Source organism: Neoarius graeffei, chromosome 3, assembly GCF_027579695.1.
Source record: "Neoarius graeffei isolate fNeoGra1 chromosome 3, fNeoGra1.pri, whole genome shotgun sequence".
Classification (NCBI taxonomy): domain Eukaryota; kingdom Metazoa; phylum Chordata; class Actinopteri; order Siluriformes; family Ariidae; genus Neoarius; species Neoarius graeffei.
Genome location: NC_083571.1, coordinates 49,757,830 through 49,782,434, shown reverse-complemented (window position 1 = coordinate 49,782,434; position 24,605 = coordinate 49,757,830). Strand labels below are relative to the sequence as shown.

At 40.6% G+C, this 24,605-nt stretch overlaps 1 protein-coding gene across 1 annotated transcript; it reads left to right on the top strand.

The window, feature by feature from the left end:
* The first annotated feature begins 3,555 nt into the window (after positions 1-3,555).
* Positions 3,556-21,282, top strand: zgc:92594 (uncharacterized protein LOC436996 homolog). Its single transcript, XM_060915659.1, is given in 8 exon segments — positions 3,556-3,891; positions 3,893-4,177; positions 17,587-17,682; positions 17,774-17,995; positions 20,454-20,476; positions 20,559-20,632; positions 21,133-21,187; positions 21,189-21,282. Coding segments are annotated over 8 exon segments (1,185 nt in total).
* The last annotated feature ends 3,323 nt before the right edge of the window (positions 21,283-24,605 follow it).

Below are 24,605 nucleotides of genomic sequence, written 5' to 3'. Positions count from 1 at the left end.
ATCTGAAAGCATTGCGAGCTGTAGTGTGACTGTAGCTTAATGAGGTGGATGTGATGTCAACTGCAACCCTACTGCAAGTAAAACTTGGGGGGGGGGGATTGTGGTCCACTAGATGGCACATCAGTGGGCCACGGCCCAGTGGTTGAGAAGCACTGTGCTTGGGGACAGTAGGGGCTCTGAGCATGCCTCCCCTATGGCTGTTTTGGCCCTTAAATAATCTTCAGCGCTTGAAGAAGCCCGCCCAAAACACTTGGTCAGCTTCGCCATTGTTTGGTTCACGCAGAGATAATTACACCACCACACCAAGCCGATTAAGACGCATCGCAATTGGTCAAAAGCTTGGTGCTCATTTGGTCATTATACGTAGTCGATTTTTATTGGTCAAAAGTGGTGCTCATTGTTTCCACTCTGACTTCCTGCCATCAATTCTGAGAATCAACAGACCTCCTTGGACTCAAGATCATGTGGCCTGAAATGGGTAAACACAAATCAAAAATGGCAGTTGCTAATAGCTCTACTAGTGCAGCCAGTGATACAATTTGGACAAAAAAAAAAATCGATAAAATGACAAGTGTCTATGATTACTATCGCAAATCACCTTTCAAAGTGTGCTAAACGAAGGTTTCAATGCTACAGTGCACACAACTACCAAACAATGCGAATTTGTTTGTAAATTTAATTTCTTACCTCCTGAAGTCTTTTATTGCTTGGAAAAGAATGAAATGATGGACTACTATCAGTTGAATTGTGATTGCAGCCATAAGCTGCACAATAATGTACCGTTTTGAGCTATATCTCAGACTTTGTAGTTCATGAATACAGATAATCCATACAAACAGATGAGGCATGTAGGCATTTGTTTACCCATTTCAAACCAGGTGACCACAGCACTACAGTGGAGCCTAGGTGGTCTACTGCAGGAAGTCTCTTCACTGGGGTTGAATTTCAGGAAACAGAGGGATTTCTAGAAAAGATGACTTATGATAAAGATGATGTCACTGTGACGACTGCTAGTAATTTTCTCTTTGTGACTGATGGATTATGTTCATCAGTGACGAGCACCAGCGGGAACCCTGAGGAAATGGACATGACAATTTAAGACTAGATAAATATCATTTGGGGTCAATTTTTGAAGTGAATGTGTTTCTATTAGCATTGTGATAGATTGCGTGGTGTTACTCTACAAAATAGTCGAGTACATTTGCTATAGTAAATTTGGGAAATTTGAGTTGGTCATTGGGAGGAATTTATCATTCATACCTGGCAACCCTGGTGTTGTTTTCATTTTAGATTTCTGTTCTTAGAACCAAGAAGCGAGCCAGCCTTGTCTTCTCGTAAATTCATCTCATCTCATCTCATTATCTCTAGCCGCTTTATCCTTCTACAGGGTCGCAGGCAAGCTGGAGCCTATCCCAGCTGACTACGGGCGAAAGGCGGGGTACACCCTGGACAAGTCGCCAGGTCATCACAGGGCTGACACATAGACACCAGGGGCGCAGATAGGATTTTTGAACTGGGGGGGACTGAGCTGTCAGCAAATGATTCCATTTTGTGTGTGTGTGTGTATATATATATATATATATATATATATATATATATATATATATATACACACACACACTACCGTTCAAAAGTTTGGGGTCACTTTGAAATGTCCTTATTTTTGAAAGAAAAGCACTGTTCTTTTCAATGAAGATGACTTTAAACTAATCAGAAATCCACTCTATACATTGCTAATGTGGTAAATGACTATTCTAGCTGCAAATGTCTGGTTTTTGGTGCAATATCTCCATAGGTGTATAGAGGCCCATTTCCAGCAACTCTCACTCCAGTGTTCTAATGGTACAATGTGTTTGCTCATTGCCTCAGAAGGCTAATGGATGATTAGAAAACCCTTGTACAATCATGTTAGCACAGCTGAAAACAGTTGAGCTCTTTAGAGAAGCTATAAAACTGACCTTCCTTTGAGCAGATTGAGTTTCTGGAGCATCACATTTGTGGGGTCGATTAAATGCTCAAAATGGCCAGAAAAATGTCTTGACTATATTTTCTATTTATTTTACAACTTATGGTGGGAAATAAAAGTGTGACTTTTCATGGAAAACACAAAATTGTCTGGGTGACCCCAAACTTTTGAACGGTAGTGTGTATACATGTTATTTCACCTCCTTCACTGCCATCACCAGGAACTACCTGCAGGCCAGGACAATGATAACATTTTAACATAGCCTATGGAAATCCAAAGTTTACACATTATCATCACGCACAGAAATTGCAAAACTATTTTTAAAACCGCTAAGTTCCAACTGTTAAACATAGCGAGAGGCTGGGCTACGTGTGTGTAAAGTGTAAACCAGTGCATCCTGACTTTCTAACTATGCCTGTGTGTTGCGTGAGCGGCAGTCAGTCAACAACTCTTTGCAAAGTTTCCTTATGAAACAATATGCTCGCTGAAATTATGGCAGGGAACGCCAGATTAAACATTAAAACTGCCTTCTGAGCACTGTATCTACAGGCTACCACCGAAAGAAGGAGGCTACCAGAAAGGCATCTCTACTCCGTAGGAGTTTACTTTCACTACGACATTACTTTGAACAGACTATCAAAAAATTGCAAGGTGATATGATAAAGTAAGGCACAGTTTACTTACAGTCGTTTTTTTTTTTTTTACGATGCAATCGTTTTCTGCCTTTTGACACCCTTCATCGGCATTACATAGTTGCAACTGCGCAGACTGCACAGGTTGCGAGCTCGAGCTTGGTTGCTATGGTTACAAGTTTGACAGGCATATCGGGGACAGCGCCTCCTAGTTCAGGACCCCAACACATGCCGTGTTGGGGTCCTGAACTAGGAGGCGCTGTCCCCGATATGCCTGTCAAACTTGTAACCATAGCAACCAAGCTCGAGCTCGCAACCTGTGCAGTCTGCGCAGTTGCAACTATGTATACACTGCTGTGCACCTCAATAAACCGAATGGTAATTAGTCTTTTGATTTTTCCGTGAGGTTTGCCTTATGCAAAGAAAGACAGCATAGACGTTTTTTCCTCCCTATAAGTGGGGGGGACCGAACGAGGTGAATTTAAATCTGGGTGGGACGAATCCCCCCCGTCCCCCCCTCTATCTGCGCCCGTGATAGACACAGACAACCATTCACACCCACATTCACACCTACGGTCAATTTAGAGTCACCAGTTAACCTAACCTGCATGTCTTTGGACTGTGGGGGAAACCGGAGCACCCGGAGGAAACCCACACGGACACGGGGAGAACATGCAAACTCCACACAGAAAGGCCCTCGCCGGCCCCGGGGCTCAAACCCAGGACCTTCTTGCTGTGAGGCGACAGCGCTAACCACTACACCACCGTGCCGCCCTTCTCGTAAATTATTTAACAATTTTTAAATATGCCACAAGTTGTGTGTTCATGTTGAATAGTTTTTAATTTTCACCTTTTATCTCTTCACTCACCATCTTCTTTATCTATGAATATTTTAAATATCAGTTCATTTGTTATCAGTTCTCATTTACTTGTAGAGTCATTTAAAGAAGCATCATCATGGCCACAGCTTTGGAGCATACCATTGTGCTGGAAGAAGAGCTGATATGCCCCATGTGTCTAGACCTTTACCGAGAGCTTTACCTGTTGCCATGTGGCCACAGCTTCTGTCTGCAGTGTCTGCGGAACCTAAAGAGTCACTCCGAGCATGACCATCTGTGCTGTCCTGAATGCTGTGAGCGCCACAGCTGCGCCACACAATGGCAGAAGAACTTCAAGCTCGCCAGCATCGCTGACAACTTTCGGCACTGTAGATGTGCCCAGCAGCCCAGCCAGAGCCGACCAGGACCCTCATGCATGAGCACTGAAGTGCACTGTGATTTTTTGTGGTCCAGACATCACTGGTGATTCAGCCAAGAGCTCCAGAGTGGTAATGATGTGTCTGAAGTGTGAGGTGTCCATGTGTCCACAACATGTGCAGCACCACCTTGAGCTCCCTGTCTTCCGAGAGCATCCACTGGTGGAGCCACTGAGCAATATGAGGACGCGAAAGTGCATTGAGCATGACGAGATGTTTCATTATTACTGTATGGATGAGCGCAAGTTCCTCTGCAATGCCTGCATTGTTGAGGGAGGATACAGCAAGCATGCTATCAAAACACTCAAGACTGTCATGCAGGATGCACGATACTGACATGATGTACTGACACGACATTATGTTCTACACTGGCTTTAAGGTCTGAATGTGGTCTTTAATAATAAGAGGGTAGTATACATTCATGATTCCACGATTAGAGACTCATTTTGCCCTTGTAGCTTTTTCGATAAATTATTAGGTTTTTAATATTTTCCAACACTGAGTAAGCATGGCTTTAACCATTCAGAAAGGTGCCACTGTATTAACCTGTCTCAGCCAGCATCATTTTGTTGCAAGTTTTCTTTCTTTCTCTGAAAATGGCAGCAAAAATGCTCTTAAATGAGTAAAAAGGATGAGTTTTTTTGTATTAATCTGAAATATCTGTGCAACTATACATGCTAATGGAATGAAACCATTAAGGTCATTTATAATTTGAGTAACCATGCTATATTTTCTAAGTGGCCTTGTCAGTCAGTATCACAGAAAATGAACAAGAACCAAGTTTTCTTCTTCCCATGATCGGCAGGAAATTTTAACGTTCAGCTTTCTGTTGTATATTTCATAGGTGTGAATGTATTCAAGTTAGCCAGGTTGAAGTAATATTTTGCTGCGCTAAAATTTGCATACAATATACGAATGCATTTTAGAAAAAAATTTATTTATTGGAGGTTGGGACATGCAAAAAATGCTGTTTCCTAAGTGCTCTGGGTATTAGTAATGCACTAGGTTATTTATCTGAAATGTGCACATTGTTGGGAAGGACTTGATTTTAAATGTCTTGTACCTTTATTTTGTTTATATTTGTAAATGTGATATCAGTGGAACACAAATGGCATCTCAACCGTGGAATCCAACCTCATAGTAATGGAGAGGAAAATACCCTCAATGCTCTTCAAGTGCAGTTTAATACCTTTATTGCTAAACAGGGTGTTTTGTAGAGACAAACACAGGTGTGTTTGGCAGAATTTGTTCAAGCACAGTCCATTTCAGCTTGCATAGGGCTGCACAGTTAAACAAATATTTAAAGGTCATAGGCAACAGTTTTAATTTTATGCACATTTGAAACTTTATATGTTAAACCCTCTGTAATTTTCTTCTGATCCCAAGAAGTATTATTAATAAGTAATAATTAAAATAAGTTAGCGCAGATTGTGGCAAATTTCTGTTCGGCAATTTTTATGACCACTCGGTGCGTGACGTCATTTAAGACAAACAAACCGCTCGAGTTGAGTCCACTTCCATGCATTTTCATTGCCGTTTGGCTTGATTGCAGACGTGCGTTCGGGAATTTCCAAAAAAAAAAACCATGCCTTATTGTTGTGCAGTGAACTGTAACAACGGGACCGGTTCAGGAAGAAGTTTTTAGCTTTTTCCGAGAGAGGAGAAGAGGCAGAGCGAGTGGATTGGCTTTTTCTGAAAGAGGAGACAAGGCGGAGAGAGTGGATTGTGCGTGAAAGAAAATCAGTCAAAGAAACAGACCAGCAATGCTCAAGCAAAAAGGAGAAGATTGGAGGTAAACGTTTTTACTTTTGCTTGCAATTAACAAGTCAAAAATCCTGAGGGATCCTGTACAATCATTGTGGAAATGAGACAAAGGGATATTTCCTCGCTTAGAGTAGGCTATAAATAGTATAATGCCGCGGATGGCAGGCTAATGTGGCCTACCAGCGCACTTTCAAGTAATCGTTACCTATATCCACTAGGGAGGGTGATTTAATTATTCTTCAAAAGGGCTCTTATTTAGTATTAAGACGAAAGTAAGAATTTATCATAATTACCAGGATAAATCGTTTGGGCGCGAGTCTTGTTGAGGTCTGGGGTCACCGCGATCAGAGTCGGCCGAGTCGCTGTCCAATTCCGAGGCTGCACGGTCAAACCAGTGAGTCACATTCACCGATTGCTTCACAACGGCCATAGGTTCATACATGTATGGTTTCACCTCTCGATATTCAATTTGGAGAGTTCCTACTTCAAAATCGCTATCGCTTTCAGACATTTTACACAACCTCTCACGACCAAAGTCCGTACACGTGTGCTCGGTTCACAGTAGGGTCGCCACCTGTGTCTGACAAAAATCCTGGACATTTCGACCATCCAATCGACCTTTTTGCTTGTAAGCAACGGCGCCCTTCGCACATCTAACCCAAGACAAAAATCGCCCTTCTACACTGAAATTGTATTGCTCTAATTAGTAAAAATGACGCTTTTGCTAGTTATTTGTTTAGTTAATTGATTTACATAATATAGCAGGTCTTCATTATTTTGGTTTATTTCCAACAGTTTTTGGTTGTGGACACCTGGGGGCAGTAGTGGGCACAGGTAAAAGGGGAATACATAATTAAGTTCTGTTTGTTTGCTTATGTGGAATAAAAATAAATAATTAATTTTTCATTGTATCTAAGAATACCTGAATGTAACAATGTAAGGTGTAGTGTCAAACAGCTTACCTGATTGCTTAGAGTGTGGTGTGTGCTTTGCTTGTGCTTGCCTGTGCCTCTGCTGCTTGCTGCTCTTGGCTAAACAAATACATAGGAGGACATGTAACTGATATAACTGGGCACATACAGTACATACAGGAGTATGTACTACACTACACTATTTCATTTAATTCACCAAAACCTTACCTAATCTTCCATTTATATTTGGTGTTTTTCTTTGCTACTGCTATGAGTCCTGGCTGATTTTCAATGAATGTCTTGAACTCAGTACAGGACAACTGAAAGTTTAACCTGACTTGAAGCTCAGCCTTCACCATTGCAACAGAGAGTCTGTTTCTTTTATCAGTCCAAGCATCCTCCATTGCCCCTTTTCCACCAAAGCAGTTCCAGGGCTGGTTTGGGGCCAGTGCTTAGTTTGGAACCGGGTTTTCTGTTTCCACTGACAAAGAACTGGCTCTGGGGCCAGAAAAAACGGTTCCAGGCTAGCACCAACTCTCTGCTGGGCCAGAGGAAAGAACCGCTTATGTCAGCGGGGGGGTGGAGTTGTTAAGACCAACAACAATAACAAGACTGCGAAAGATCGCCATTTTTAAGCGACGAGAAGCAGCAGCTGTACAAGCGCGAAGTCATCCATTATTATTATTACTGTTGTTGTTGCTGCTGCTTCTTCCGTGTTGTTTTTGCTTTGATATTCACGCCAAGGTTTATGTAAACGTAGCGCCGTAACTGACGTATACAGCGACGTAATGACGTGGCTCCACTTAGCACGGCGAGCTATGGAAAAGCAAACTGGTTCTCAGCTGGCTCGCAAGTTGAAATACACATTTTGCCCATCATGTACAAAAAACCGGGACATTCAGTGTCCCGGATTTTTTTTTTTTCCGGGACAGACCATGAAAATCCGGGACAATCAGGAAAAACCGGGACAGGTGACAACACTAGTTCACAGGTAAACACAGAACTGCTCCCAGTCTGTTTGCTTTAAATGACGTCACCGACGACTGCCCCCTGGCGGTGAAAGTGCACATAAGTAAGATGTAAAACAAACCTTGGGAAATTAGGCAAAACAGTATATTTTAACTGTTTTATTCAATTTTAGGGTGCAAATTAGACACTAAGAAGATTGAATTCGCTTTTTGGGTCATTCTTCTAGACAATAAAGTTGATATATTCTACTTTTTACCTCCGACTGTTGCCTATGACCTTTTAAATAATATTGGCTGGCTTTGAGTGGTCTATTGGATATATTCCAATCAGCTAGCATGATATCGAATGAGTCAAAGATGAGTTCAGTATCATGCTAGCTGAATGGAATATATCTGATATACCACAAAAAAAATCCAGCCATTATTATTATTATTATTATTATTATTATTATTATTATTATACATACACACTCTTCATATCAGCATTCTGGAATGCCAGCGCTAGCTTACCCGCAAGTTGGCGCTGTCAGCTTCCAGCCACTGTAGCATTCATCAGTAGTGTTAGCGAATGCTAATAAAGCGGTGCTATCGACAACAAGTAGCGCAGGCTACCGACTGAGATACTAAGATTTCTGTCTCCAGACTCCTCTTCTACGCACGCTTGCTTGCCACAGTATTTTTCACTTGGACTTAAGTATTCATTTCCCTGTGTAATTTACTTATTTACTTTTAAAATCTACATTGACAACTACACACAGCAGAATGACCTGGCAGCCAAAATTCTCTCAATCTTACTTTTAACAAAGCAAACCTGGCAGTCATGTTTGTTTACAAATTGTCACAGTCGCTCGCAAGCATGGAACTTTTGCATCTCCGTGTCTCCTTTCCAGTTTTTCGATGTCCGTTGGTATATTTTTCTCTTGTAAATATGTGTGAAGAATATCTCATGATGTTTTGGTAGCCTTTTGCATCTTTCTCTTTCCTGGCGAACACAGAAATGGTTATGCGCAGCAGCAGAGTTTCTCATTGGATATTCACGCTCCGACGTGTGATGTGTTGGCTTGACAACGTGAAGTATCATAAAAATATTGCACGCTCATTCTCCATTGAGTAGAGTAGCGTAATACACGTAGGATATGCGATATGGTAACGATATTGCATGCTGTCGAACCAAATGAATGAAACCCGCTAGAAGGGAATAGAATACATGTTTTAATTCCATGGAAAAAGTGTCCTGTGTGTGTGATTATATATCAAGATTACAATTACACTGCTTTGAATATTGTACATCATTCTGGATAACCATAAAAATACTGCAGTTTCATCAGAAGTAAGATGACTGAAGAATCAGGAGACCAAGAGCCAGGGTATAATGAAAGAGATGATTGTTGTGTGCACAAAAGTTGGACACAGCCAGCTTATATACTGATGTTATTGCTTACCTGTATGTGTACGTGCAAAGGACACACTCTAGACCATATCTTAGCCTTGGGCATTATACCGTATATAAGAGCAAGGACAAAAACACCATGACTCAAGGAAGACAGCATGCATTATAAATGAACAAAAAACAAACATGTACATTGAATTAATAAGGAACCTTACTGTAATCATATTCAAGTGACTTGATCGAATATGATTAAATGTATTTATTAACACACAATCATGGCAAAATATAAAATAATCCCACAATATCAAAAATGTGACTACAGCATTGTATATACAGTTATGGTCAAAAGTTTTCAGACATCCATCATGGACATGAATGCTATGGCAATATTGACTTTCAGTGGTTACTTTGAACTCCACCCCCCCCAACCCCCCCTACCCCCCCCATAGCAGAATGGTTGTATAACATGCATCTTTAATAGGAAAAGCCCCAAAATTTGATGCACATTGTAATTTATTTTGGGTTTCTGAAATCAACACAGGGTCAAAATTATACATGCATCCACTTAGATGATTAATCTAGTAGTGCTAAAAGTTCCAAAATGTCTTAATTTGCCAAGGCTGTTAGTGCTCATGATTTGACTATAGCTGGTAGCTTCTCTGTGCCAACATAAAAAGGGTTTGTTTGACAGCACTTGGTGGATTGACCAGCACTCATTACAGTGAGAAAGTCCAAGGAGCTCAGTGCAGATCTGAGAAAGAGGATCATAGATTTACTTAAGTCAGGAATGTTTCTTGAAGCTGCTTCTAAACAACTGCAGATTCTAAGATTATCAATTCAAACAATTGTATGTAATTAAAAGTTATTGGGAGGTGTAGCCACTTTGCTATGGTCTGAAATAAGACCCAAAGTGTTACTCTCAGCTGAGAGGAACTTGGTTTGGATGGTTCGGAACAACGCAGGAATCACCAAGGCACAGACCTGCCATGAACTGGAAGCTGCAGGAACATCAGTGTCGCTGTCTACGCTCAAGCAAGCTTAACATCGCCATGGACTAAGAAGCTGCTGTTTAAGAATGAAGCCTCTGCTCCAGAATTGACACCTTCAAGCTTAACTAAAGTTTGCGGTTGATCACATGGAAAAAGAAAAAGCATTCTGGAAGAAAGCTTGGCCACAATGACCATAGGTGTATTTGGAGGTGTAAAGGTGAGGTATTTGACCCCAAGAACACTGTACCAGCTGTTAAGCATGGTGGTGTTAGAATCATGCTCTGGGGTTGTTTTGCTGCCAGTGGAACTGGTGTATTGCACAAAGTGGAATAATGAAGGAGGACTACCTCAGAATTTTTCAGCATAACTTCAGCTAGACAGTTGAAACTTGAACACATTGGGTGTTCAACAGGACAATGACTCCAAGCTTTTGTCCAGAGTCCTGAGCTCAACCCTATCCAAAATATGTGGTCTGTGCTTAAAAGTCGGATCCGTGCCAGGAAATCAATAAGTTTAAGTGAACTCTAGCAATTCTGGCAAATAGAGTGGCCAGATATTCAACCAGAATTATGCCAGAAGTTTGTTGATGGCTACCAAAAGTGTCTGGTTGAGGTGAAACTTGCTTAGGGACATTTTAAAAAGAATAAAATAAAATAAAACTTGTGCACTAAATTATTGGCTTTTTTTTCTTCTTGTTAAGGATATGTTGTTCAATCATTCTGCCCTAGAAAAAAGAACATTTCAAAGAAATCTTTGAAAGCCCAATATTGCCATGACACTCATGTCCATGATGAAATTCTGACCGCAACTGTTTTATTTATACTTTGATAAAATATAATTTAAAAATTGTGCGATTGTTCAAATGACCCAGCACTGTTGAATTCTTGATTCTGATTTGCTCAGAAGGTTTTCCTTAATTTACTAGAACAGCAGCTCTGACAAAATGAAAGGTTTATATTAATGCACTTATTCTCCATATGTTGTAGTTTCTGGAGTAACGATATACACAGGGACTTAGCAGATAAAAATAGATAGTGACCAAAGCAGGAAGCTTCTATATGGCTCAGGTCTTTTTGTAGGTCTCATTTAGTCATCCTAACCCACGTTACAATAATGACAATGCATCTATTAATCACAAACAATACAATCACCTACTGTCTCATTAAAGAGCTCTGGAACACAGGAGAAAAGCAGAGCATTGGTTTTATTGTGTGCTTTGTCCATTGATTAAACCATTGAGCAGTAGAGAATATGAGTTGGGGATCTGTACTTCACTCTTCCTCCATATTTCTCTGTTACATCATAGTGTAATCTGTGATGTAAATGACACGCATGCAATTCTTTGTATGGAATACTGAAACATCATGTGTGTTTGTTCAGGGGTGTCCAATCTTATCCACAAAGAGCCGGTGTGGGTGCATGTTTTCATTTCAACCAAGCAGGAGCCACATCTAATTTCATCTGTTTATTCAGTTTATCTTAGCTGTCAGTACTACTACCCCTGGCAAAAAGTATGGAATCACCAGTCTTGGATGAGCACTCATTCAGACGTTTTATTCTGTAGAACAAACTGAGATTACAAACATGATACAATAATAAAGTCATTCCAAAGTGCAACTTCTTGGCCTTCAGAAACACTAAAATAAATGAAGAAAATACATTGTGATAGTCAGCAAATGTTACTTTTATAGACCAAGCACAGGGAAAAAAATATGGAATCACTCAATTCTGAGGAAAAAAATATGGAATCACTCAATTTTCAGGTAGAAAATAAGGACTCACCCAGTCAATTTCCTTTCCCTAAATTGACACCTGCCTCAGCTTAGATCTGCTCGTTAGTCTGCAGTTAGAAACAGCGCAGTTATCACACCTTGGCGGGCTGCTGGACCAAGTGGATTGGCAAGAATCATGGCTCCAACAAGAGAGATGTCTCTTGAAACAAAAGAGAGGATTGTCAAACTTCTTAAAGAAGGTAACTCTTCACGCATGGTTGCCAAAGATGTGGGCTGTTCACAGTCAGCTGTATCTAAGATATGGATCAAGTACAAACAGCATGGGAAGGTTTTTAAAGCCAAGCGTACTGGTAGACCAAGGAAGATATCAAAGCGTCAAGACAAAAAACTTAAGGCCATATGTCTTGAAAACCGAAAAAGTACAACAAAACAAATGAAGCATAAATGGGAGGAAGCTGGAGTCAATGTACAAGTATGTGACTGAACCGTGAAAAATCACCTAAAGGAAATGGGATTTTCATATAGGAAAGCTAAAAGAAAACCATCATTGACACCTAAACAGAAAAGAACAAGACTACAAAGGGCTAAGGAGAAGCAATCATGGACTGTGGATGACTGGATGAAAGTTATCTTCAGTGATGAATCACGAATCTGCATTGGACAAGGTGATGATGCTGGAACTTTTGTTTGGTGCCGTTCCAGTGAGATTTATGAAGAGGACTGCCTGAAGAAAACATCCAAATTTCCACAATCCTTGATGATATGGGGCTGCATGTCAGGCAAAGGCACTGGGGAGATGGCTGTGGTTACTTCTTCAATAAATGCACAGGTTTACATTGACATTTTGGACAGTTTTCTTATCCCTTCAATTGAAAAGATGTTTGGGGATGCTGAAATAATTTTCCAAGATGACAATGCATCGTGCCATAGAGCAAAAACTGTGAAAGCATTCCTTGGTGAAAGACACATCCAGTCAATGTCATGGCCTGCAAATAGTCCAGATCTCAACCCAATAGAAAACTTGTGGTGGAAATTGAAAAAAATGGTCCACGACAAGGCTCTGGCCTGCAAAGCTGATCTGGCAACTGCAATCAAAGAGAGTTGGCACCAGATTGATGAAGAATACTGTTTGTCACTCATCAAGTCCATGTCTGTTTTTCATGATTCCATATTTTTTTCCTCAGAATTGAGTGATTCCATATTTTTTTTTCCCCTGTGCTTGGTCTATAAAAGTAACATTTACTGACTTCCACAATGCTTTTTCTTCATTTCTTTTAGTGTTTCTGAAGGCCAAGAAGGTGCACTTTGGAATGACTTTATTATTGTATCATGTTTGTGATCTGAGTTTGTTCTACAGAATAAAACGTGTGAATGAGTGCTCATTCAAGATTGGTGATTCCATACTTTTTGCCAGGGGTTGTAGTGTATCTCAAACAATTAGAATATCATGAAAAGTTCCATAATTTATTTAAGTAAGTGAAAATGTACTATATCCTAGACTATTATACATAAGCACGATGTTTCAAACATTTTTCTATTTTACTTTTGATAATTATGGCCTACAATGCAAAAAACATTTTAAAATATTAGAGTATTTCATTTAGAGCTAAAACAGAGTAAAACAGGATAAATGCCATACATCTCTGTCTAGTTCAGTACATGCAGCCACAATTGTGGGGAAGACTGCTGACTTGACAGTTGTCCAGAAGACGATCATCAACACCCTCCACAAGGAGGGTAAGCCGCAAGAAGGTCATTGCTGAAAAGGCTGGCTGGAAAAAGGTGCACAAGCAACAGGGATGACCATAGCCTTGAAAGAATTGTCAAGAAAAGTCAATTCACGAACTTGGGAGAGCTTCGCTAGGAGTGGACTGAGGCTGGTGTCCATGCATCAATAGCCGCCATGCACAGATGCCTTCAGGAAAGGGGCTACAACTGTCACATTCCTAATATCAAGCTACTCCTTAACCAGAGACAATGCCAGAAGCGTCTTACCCGTGCTAAGGAGAGAAAAAACTGGATTGTTGCTCAGTGGTACAAAGTCCTCTTTTCAGATGAAAGTAAATTTTGCATTTTGTTTGGAAATCAAGGTCCTAGAGTCTGAAGGAAGAGTGGAGAGGCACAGAATCCAAGGTGTTTGAAGTCCAGTGTGAAGTTTTCACAATCTGTGATTTGGGGTGCCATGTCATCTGCTGGTGTTGGTCCATTGTGTTTTATCAAGTCCAAAGTCAACACAACCATCTACCAGGAGATTTCAGAGCACTTCATTCTTCCATCTGCTGACAAGCTTTATGGAGATGGTGATTTCCTTTTCCAGCAGAACTTAGCACCTGCCCACAATGCTAAAACTACAACCAAATGGTTTGCTGACCATGATATTACTGTGCTTTATTGGCCAGCCAACTCGCCTGACCTGAACCCCATAGAGAATCTGTGGGCTATTATCAAGAGGAAGATGAGAGAAACACAACTAAAAAATGCAGATGATCTGAAGGCTGCTATCAAATCAACCTGGGCTTCAGTAACACCTCAGCAGTGCCAGGCCTCAACATTAACTTTTGACACTTTAAATGGCCTCAATTTTTTTTTTTGCCCCCCTTGAATTTCCTTTTGCCCTAAAATTTTGCAGTATTTCAGCAAGTTTTCAAGTATACGGTTCAAGGCAATACCGATATATGTTTTCTAGGGGTATAATTGAGTTATTTCAACAAAAGTACATGTTTTTCAAAAAAACATTTATTTTTAAAAACATTTATTTTTGCAACAGAAGAACAAGACAAGGCCTGAAAACATGAAACATAAATCAGTATCATATATGTAAGACTTACGTACGGTAATAGTACGTAATACGTCTTTTTATATAGTGTTTAGGACACAAAACACTTTGTTTTGCTTATAACAGTGACTAGCAATATTGCAAAGATGAATTATAAAACTAAAAACATTATAAAACAGAATACAGTACAGCAGTACAGACTCCTCGTTCAGTTTGCCATTGCATTTAGGAGGAAATTAAACAATCTGTCCTCATCTTCCCATGCATGATGTCATGATAAATGGGGTAAAATATTTATCTATGGGATAATTCATTCACTATGTAAATTATATACAGTATATTTACTGTAGAGGGTGTGGTTTACTATTTGAGACACAAAAGCATGTCTTACCGCTTGCCCATGTGTAAGCAAGGCTTAATCTGTCTTCGATATGGTTCATTTTTGCACTATTTTTGGTTGTTCAAATCAAGAAATAGATAAAAGGTATTACTGTCTCCCCACTATCAAGAAAAATGTTAACAAAGAGAAGCAAATGCTTTAAGAGCAATGAAGAAATGAGTGGTTAATGAGGATATGATGTGAGGCGCTAAGCCTGAAAACTCCAGAGAAATTTGCGATTTGTATTTAAAATGTATTTTTAAATAATAGAAAGTTGGAAGCAAGTATGGAAGAGTTTGCTTAAGAATCTTGTTTTATTTTTTCTGCTCGAATTCGAGTTAGCTTCTTCATGAAAGTGTTTGATTTTCTTACAGGTGAAGCAGCTTCCTTTTTCTACACTGAAAACCCAGATTGGTTTCAAACAACTTGGACATAATTGAGTAAAAAATCCAATAAGGAGGGACATGCACGATATATCCTGAAAGAACAGAAAAGATTAAGAGCAGAGAGTGCTGAAGCTTTGTTTCTGTTATCAGAGGAACCCCAGTCCTGTGCAAAATTGTTACTGTCAGTTACACACTTATCAACCTGTGTGACTCAGTTGTGCCTTTTGAATAGAGAATAAATGAAGAGGGAACTGAACATTAACCGTTTATTGAAATTATTATTGCAAGGGTGATTATAGTTACAATTGGAATGTGCCGATTCTGTTAGCGTTTGTAATTATTGTACTATCCACTGTTAGATAAAATTTAAATAAAATCTTACAACATTGTTTGAAAGTCTAGAGCAAAATATTTTATTTTACAAATAACACTTCAGATATTGTTTTAACAATAATAAGTATCAATCAATAAATGACAGAGTGCAAATAGCTCTGTAACTAGATGTCTTTGGGGTTGTTGAGACATGGAGGGGCGGGAATACCATCTAGCCCACAGTTCAGGTCTGAGTCCTTTTGAGAGTAAATGCTTTGGCTTTCGCAACATTCTGTTCCCAAAAGCTGATGTAGGGAAAAAGCCTTTACACAAAGGTTTTCTTGCTTTTGTCGGGTTAAAAAAAAACAACTGTTGTTCTGTGTCGGGACTCTTCAGGGTGGAAAAAGAAGGTATATTCCAACATGTAGCTAATGCTAACATTAGGCCACAAATCTGCACCATCACTCCAGTTGTTTTGAGAAATTTTGTATGAACTGTAACCGCTAATGAACTCTAATTTCTGTATCTCTCCTTCACTTCTTTCTGACTAAGATTATCCAAGTAATCCGGTAGTAGAGCTATTTTAGCTGGAGTTTTCTTCGGACGACAGCAACAGACGCCAGACATCTTCACTTGGCTTCAGTATGTGAACGTAGTTCGCTTGTCCCCAATGCATTGGGTAGCAGTAATTTGCTAAGGTAAATGTGATGTCAGTGCAAGGGTTCTATATGTGGACATCCTGAAGTCAACCCGGGAAAATGTAGAGGGCACCAGTGACCACTCGTAGAGATGAAAAGCACAAATGTGCACATGCACCTGAAGCGAGCCAATCAGAATCACCATTACAAATCGGGAAGAAAAAAAACAAAACGGCAATCACAGGGGGAGGCAAGGATGCAGGTTAATACGTTGTTTGTTTTTTGTAATGTACTCGCTTGAAAATAATTTTTGTGCTTAAAGAAGCCGACCATAGGTGTGCCCGAACAGGCCTAACTCGCTAAAATATTTCTGCCTGAGCATCTTGGTTGGGCAAATCAGGCATTTGGGCAGTGCCTGGTGTTGAGGCTTGAGTGCCACAGGCTTATCACCTTCATGCCATGCTGCATTGATGCAGTACTTTGTGGTAAAGGAGCCCCAGCTAAGCATTGAGTGTATAAATGAACATACTTTACAGAAGTTGGACATTTCTGTATTGTAAATCCTTTTTTGATTGATCTTGGGAAATATTCTAATAATTTGAGAGACTGGATTTCTGATTTTCATGAGCAAGAAGCCATAATCAAAATTTAAAACAGAAAAAGGCTTGAAATATTTCACTTTATATGTAATGACTATAGAATATATGAAAGCCCACCCTTTTGAATTACATTTAAAAAAAGGTGTGGTTTTTTTAAACACCCCCCCCCCCCCCCCCCCCAAAAAAAAAAAAAAAAAAAAAAAAAAAAAACACCACAATATTCTCATTTTTTGAGATGCACTAGGGGACTGTGCTTTTGGTTTCTGCTTGACTGGAATGAAAACATACACCCACACCAGCCTTTTGTGGATAAGGTTGGACACCCCTGGTATAGATGTGTTGCATGGAAAACAAATCTGGAAACATTCTGGGCTGTAAAAGGTAAACAGAATGGATTTTTGTACATTTATCCTCACTTGGTTCCAGCTCAGGTTTCACTGCAAAATGTGAGCCAGCACACGGTTGTGCAGTGGTTAGCACTGTCACCTCACAGCAAGAAGGTTCTGGGTTCGAAGCCAAGCGGCCTACGAAGGCCTTTCTGTGTGGAGTTTGCATGTTCTTCCCGTGTCAGCGTGGGTTTCCTCCGGGTGCTCCGGTTTTCCCCACAGTCCAAAGACATGCAGGTTAGGTTAACTGGTGACTCTAAATTGACTGTAGGTGTGAATGGTTGTCTGTGTGTCAGCCCTACGATGATCTGGGGACTTGTCCAGGGTGTACCCCGCCTCTTGCCCATAGTCAGCTGGAATAGGCTCCAGCTTGCCTGCGGCCCTGTAGAACAGGATAAAGCGGCTACAGATAATGGATGGATGGGAGCCACCCCCTCTTTTGCTTTTTTTAAACCATTTTGGGAGCACGCTGCCTTCGTCTCATTAGTATGTCTCTCTGTAGGTATCTCTGAACACACAGCTGCAGAAGGTGAACAGGAAGCTCAGAAAAGTCGAAAAAAATGCGCAGAAGCAAAACGAGGTGGAACAGCAAAACAAGGTAATGCATCATACTTGATTCCCGCTGTTACCCTCAAAATATGTCTTTTGCACGCACACGTTTGCCTGTGTTGTTCTCGGCCTACCTGGAGGAAGTGGACAAGCAGGTGGACACCCTAGGAGTAGTTCTGATGACTAGAATGTACAGATTCCTGCCATCACTGAGCGAGTGTGTGCATGCCTACGAGAGGGAGGAGAGCATCAACATCCAGCAGTATTTGGTGCGAACTGAAGAGATCCGTAGTCACTTGGGAGTTGTCCGTTCAGGCATTGAGCATCTGCTACAGGAAGATGACCCATTCCAGTTCATTGAGGTCAGATTGGATTACATCTATGGTCATATGCATCATCAGGCCTTTCAATTACATAATTTGTGCTATATCCTGTATTTCTGAATTTGGACTTTTTCCGTCTTGATGCAGGGTAATTTGGGCTTTTCTGCATGCGCAAAGTGCTGTTTTCCCAGTGCTCTGTGTTTTTAAACCTGCTGCTGCTTTTTTAGCTACAAAGTTACGCATAAAGAAATCTATGAATGTTATTTTTAACCTTTATTGTAAAATGTCTACAGCATTAATCCCTCTTGATGTACATGACAAAAATAATTAGAATACAGTTAGTATTTAAAACTACTATCAGAACTACTCCTAGGGTGTCCACCTGCTTGTCCACTTCCTCCAGGTAGGCCGAGAACAACACAGGCAAACTTGTGTGTGCAAAAGACATATTTTGAGAGTAACAGAAGGAATCAAGTATGATGCATTACCTTGTTTTGCTGTTCCACCTCGCTTTGCTTCTGCACATTTTTTTTTTTACTTTTCTGAGCCTCCTGTTCACCTGGGCGGCACGGTGGTGTAGTGGTTAGCATGGTCGCCTCAGAGCAAGAGGGTTCCGGGTTCGAGCCCGGCAGCTGGCGGGGGCCTTTCTGTATGGAGTTTGCATGTTCTCCCCGTGTCTGCGTGGGTTTCCTCCGGGTGCTCCGGTTTCCCCCCCATAGTCCAAAGACATGCAGTTAGGTTGACGTGGGGCGGCCTTGGGCTGAAGTGCCCTTGAGCAAGTTACCTGACCCCAACTGCTCCCCGGGCGCTCTGGTGTGGCTGCCCACTGCTCTGAGTGTGTGTGTTCACTGCTTCAGATGGGTTAAATGCAGAGGATGAATTTCACTGTGCTTGAAGTGTGCATATGACAAAAGATGTTGGGGCCTGAGGAGAGCCTGGAGGAAAGGAGCCTGTGAATGAAAAAGCAAGTTCTGCACTGTTGCCATCAAAGAGACGAACCTGTAGCAGACCTGTGACACAAGGTTTTTCAGTCACATCACAAGAATCGGCAGTGCAATTCACAGTATATAGTCGGGTAAAAGATCTTAGTTTAAATGAAAAGGCCAGTGTCTAAGACTACCATCAACAAGAGGACCAAGCTCCAAGTCACTGATTCCACCCACACTTACATAACTGTATGTATTTTAAGATGCAAGCTGTATCTTAAATACACACAGTTGTGTCCTGAATAGCTCTCTTTTATTCAGTCTTTTACCTGATTTAAATCACATGACACTAGGTATCAGAGAGATATTGCAGTTGAGGTCTGATAATGTGGGATATAGGGCTACTTTTAGGTTTTTAAATGATACAGGAATTATTAGGAGAATTTAGCACAATAGCGTAGTGTAGTTAGCACTGTCTCCTCACAGCAAGAAGGTCCTGGGTTTGAGCCCAGTGGCCGGTGAAGGCCTTTTCTGTGTGGAGTTTGTATGTTCTCCCTGTGTCTGTGTGGGTTTTCTCCAGGTGTTCCAGTTTCCCCCCACAGTCCAAAGACATGCAGGTTAGGCTAATTAGTGTCTCTAAATTGACTGTAGGTGTGAATGGTTGTTTGTCTCGGTGTCAGCCCTGCGATAACCTGGCGACTTGTCCAGGGTATACCCCACCTCTCGCCCATAGTCAGCTAGGATAGGCTCCAGCTTGCCCGCGACCCTATATAGGATAAGCAGCTACAGATAATGGATGGATGGATGGATGGATGGATGGCCAGTAAACATTCTGGTTCACACTCCAGTCCAGAAGGTGGTGGTAATGCACCTAAAAGCTGTTTGCCAATCGCCATAAAAGAAGAAAGATGATTTACCTAATGTGGAAATCCCGCTCTGGTCATTAGTACACGAGTCTCACTTTTCCACAAAATCATGGCGTGCCGATCGCCGTTGATGGAGAATTTGTGCTCGGTGCGAAGCTTATGGCGAGTTTGATAAACCCCGAACAACATGGGAATGGTGCGGATTTTGTGTCAATTACGAGAAATACATGCTAATTTTCGCTGATTTCTGTGTTTTTAAAGCCGAAAGTCAAAACATTGGGTTTTATGTACCCAAGTTTATTTAATCAACATTTCGGGGGGGGTTGGTAGCATATTTTGGGCGCTTGACCTTAATTTGGGCGCCTACGACGTTATCCGTCGCTGGTTTCATGTAATTGAAAGGCCTGATCATCACTTTTTGTTTGATCACAACAATGATTGAAAATCTATGGTATGCATCAGCCCTGCTCTGGTCATGAACAGCTAATGAGGGATTTGCAGTGAATTTTTATGTAATTTTAGATGCTTCACCCTTAATGTTACCTTGATATTGATTTAGAAAATGTGAGCGTACAGGATATTTTGAGGCCACAGAAGTGTTAATGTAACTAACGACTGCTAACTAATGGCTTGCAATCTGAAAATAACCTTCAGTATCCCAGTAGATACTGTACTTAAGGTGTTCTGTGTGTGTTTTTGTTTCAGAAATATATGTCACGTGCCAAAAGGTAAGAGGCCAGTGTGAGTGATAAAGTAATATTTAAAAGCACCAGTGTGAATTTCATGCGAGTTACTGTCTGTGTTTCTCAGTTACCACAGGCTTCTGAAAAAGCTACTGTTTCAGCCAAATGTAGCATCGATGGATTTGGAAGTCATAGAAGAATGTATGGAAGAAAAACTAACTGATTTTATAACTGATCTGTGGGAACATTTCACTGCATTCCTTGACACCATCTGTAAGCTGGCATTAATAAAAGTAGTTATATTAAAGTAAAAAAGCAGAGACCAATCCAACTGTTGGCTCGATTTAAAAAAAAAATGCTTGCGTGCACCAACTGATGCTAATGGATGTTTTCTCTAGATTTATAACCTGAGGAATGAAACTGAACAGTCGGTTAACATGCTGAACTAAGGTTATATAAGGTATAGAACATGACTGGGTGTGCTGTTTTAGGAAACTAAACAATGGCAGCATGGTATGATCTGACCAGATGTGTAGCAGAGTAAATGAATCACCCCAAACGATTATTTCCCTACAATAACACATCCTGAAGTGTTCCTTTCTTCTTCTTTGCCGCAGCAATTTGCCAATCATATTAGTTCATTTTTAAAAGCCTGAAAAAAGAGCATATCGTTTTCAGGTACAAGTGATGAGGTACCGCAGATGAGGGAGTGGAAGATGAGGAAGATGACTCTGATGAAAATGATAGTGATGAAGACTAAGAACAAGGAAGATATGAGCGTATATGAGGAGGAGGGTGAACACAACGAGTCTGTGTATGACTATTCTCCAGAGGAAGAGGAGGCTGAGTGATGCTATCTTTCCTGAGCCTTCCCCACACTTATAAGCACTTTGTTGCCCTTGTGAAATTAAATGATTTCTTCTACACCTTATGTCATAAATTTATGATGATTTTATATATATATAAAATATAGCACTTAGTAAAAATTTCTATCCTTGACTGGCCACTAGGGAATCGTGATGTGCACTCATCTAAATTATTCATTCCTTCCATCCATTATCCGTAACCACTTATCCTGTGCGGGGTCACAGGCAAACTGGAGCCTATCCAAGCTGACTATGGGCGAGAGGCGGGGTACACCCTGGACAAGTCACCAGGTCATCATAGGGCTGACACATAGAGACAAACAACCATTTACACTCACATTCACACCTACGGTCAATTTAGAGTCTGCATCAATATGACCTAAAACATCGTCAGATTTTCACACAAGTCCTAAAAGTAGATAAAGAGAACCCAGTTAAACAAATGAGACAAAAATATTATACTTGGTTATTTATTTATTGAGGAAAATGATCCAAGATTACATATTTGTGAGTGGCAAAAGTATGTGAACCTTGGTTTCAGTACCTGGTGTGACCCCCTTGTGCAGCAATAACTGCAACTAAACGTTTCCAGTAACTGTTGATCAGTCCTGCACACCGGCTTGGAGGAATTTTAGCCCATTCCTCCGTACAGAACAGCTTCAACTCTGGGATGTTGGTGGGTTTCCTCACATGAACTGCTCGCTTTAGGTCCTTCCACAACATTTCGATTGGATTAAGGTCAGGACTTTGACTTGGCCATTCCAAAACATTATTCTTCTTTAACCATTCTTTGGTAGAACGACTTGTGTGCATAGGGTCGTTTTTTCCCTATTTTCTACATTGTCGAACAATACTGAAGACATCAAAACTATGGAATTATATGGTAAACAAAATGGTTCATATTTTAGATTCTTCAAAGTAGCCACTGTTTACTTTGATGCCGCTTTGCACACTATTGGCATTATCTTAACCAGCTTCATGAGGTAGTCACCTGGGATGCTTTTCAGTTAACAGATGTGCCCTCGTCTAAAGTTAATTAGTGCAATTTCTTGCCTTCTTAGTGTCTTTGGAATCAAAACAGTAAATAATAAAATGCAGTACGTTTGACTGGTACTGTAGAAGTAGATGTTCATGTACAATAGGGCATGTGGACTGCAATTTTTTTTTCCTGCCATAAATTTTGTTTCTTGAATAATTTTTAAATATTTAAGAAAAATTAAGTAAGGTATTTGCTGTTTAGTTTTTTGACTGATAGCAATGCATGTTTAACAACTTTTTGTAAATAGTTTGTACAATGAGCCAGAATGAGCAAATGAAAAAAATATCTTGTGCAGTGTTCTGATGACTAATAATGCTCATTAATTAAAATGTTTCCAGTCAGTGCTTAGAAAGAAGTCTTGTGGATTTTTTCCTTTGGTATAGTAATTAAGAGCAGACTGTTCTGATGCATTATGAAACAATGTGTAGTTCTTTTATTTTTGCTGAGTTTCAATATTCCATTCCAGCTTTATTCCCCCTTTGCTGTTATAATAACTTTCCAGAAAAAGTGGAAGTTTTGCGCTAGATTTTTGAGTGTGTCTGTGGAGATTTGATCACTGAATTAAACACAGCAGCATTAGTGAGGTCAGGCACTGATGTTGGGGCTGATATTCCAGTTCATCTCAAAGGTGGGAGTCTGTGGGGTTGAGGTCAGGGCAGTGTTGTGGTCGAGTTACTAAACCTCGAGTCGGAGTCCAGTCTCAAGTCCCCAGTGTTCGAGTCCGAGTCAAGTCCAATTCATTAAAGAAAATTTTGAGTTGAGTCTACTATTGATCCAAGTTGAGTCCGAGAACAAGACTCCAACCGCACCATTTGACGGTGGCGGTTGCTGCCTTTATGTGAAAGTGTTTCTGCTTTTGTTTTGGACTAACGTTACTGCTTGACTGCCCCATTTTAGTTAATAGGCTACAGATAAAAAGCTTGTTCATTGCTCAGCAAGCCCCGCCCACTATCAACAGGGCAAATAACATGAGAGAGGGTTAACACTAGCAAGTTCATCGGTCAGCAAGCCCTGGTATGAACATGGCGCGTCACTTCCTTCCCTGGGTGAAGTCTTATCAAATGAAGATTGAAGTTGTCCCTTTTGTTTCCTCGATAGTTCTTCTACATATGGAACACAGCAGTGCATTTTTTCCCCACTGCACGAGAAGTCTGTAGAAGCAAAGCAACCCCAGGGTAACTTCTAAGCATGTGAAGGCCTCTCTCACATTGGCTAATGTTAATGTTCATGAGTCCACCATCAGGAGAACACTGAACAACAGTGGTGTGCATGGCAGGGTTGCAAGGAGAAAGCCACTGCTCTCCAAAAAGAACATTTCTGCTCATCTGCAGTTTGCTAAAGATCACATGGACAAGCCAGAAGGCTATTGGAAAAATGTTTTGTAGATGGATGAGCCCAAAATAGAACTTTTTGGTTTAAATGAGAAGCATTATGTTTGGAGAAAGGAAAACACTGCATTCCAGCATAAGAACCTTATCCCATCTGTGAAACATGGTGGCGGTAGTATCATGGTTTGGGCCTGTTTTGCTGCATCTGGGCCAGGACGGTTTGCCATCATTGATGGAACAATGAATTCTGAATTATACCAGCGAATTCTGAAGGAAAATGTCAGGACATCTGTCCATGAACTGAATCTCAAGAGAAGGTGGGTCATGCAGCAAGACAACAACCCTAAGCACACAAGTTGTTCTACCAAAGAATGGTTAAAGAGGAATAAAGTTAATGTTTTGGAATGGCCAAGTCAAAATCCTGACCTTAATTCAATCAAAATGCTGTGGAAGGACCTGAAGCGAGCAGTTCATGCGAGGAAACCCACCAACATCCCAGAGTTGAAGCTGTTCTGTATGGAGGAATGGGCTAAAATTCCTCCAAGCCGGTGTGCAGGACTGATCAACGGTTACCAGAAACGTTTAGTTGCAGTTATTGCTGCACAAGGGGGTCACACCAGATACTGAAAGCGAAGGCTCACATACTTTTGCCACTCACAGATATGCAATATTGGATCATTTTCCTCAATAAATAAATGACCAAGTATTATAATTTTGTCTCATTTGTTTAACTGGGTTCCCTTTATCTACTTTTAGGACTTGTGTGAAAATCTGACTATGTTTTAGGTCATATTGATGCAGAAATATAGAAAATTCTAAAGGGTTCACAAACTTTCAAGCACCACTGTATGTGCAAGATCCATACTTGAACGATTATCAGAGAACATTGCAGGCTTACTTTACTGATTGATGCAATTCATTTTGAGCCTGGACAGTGAAAA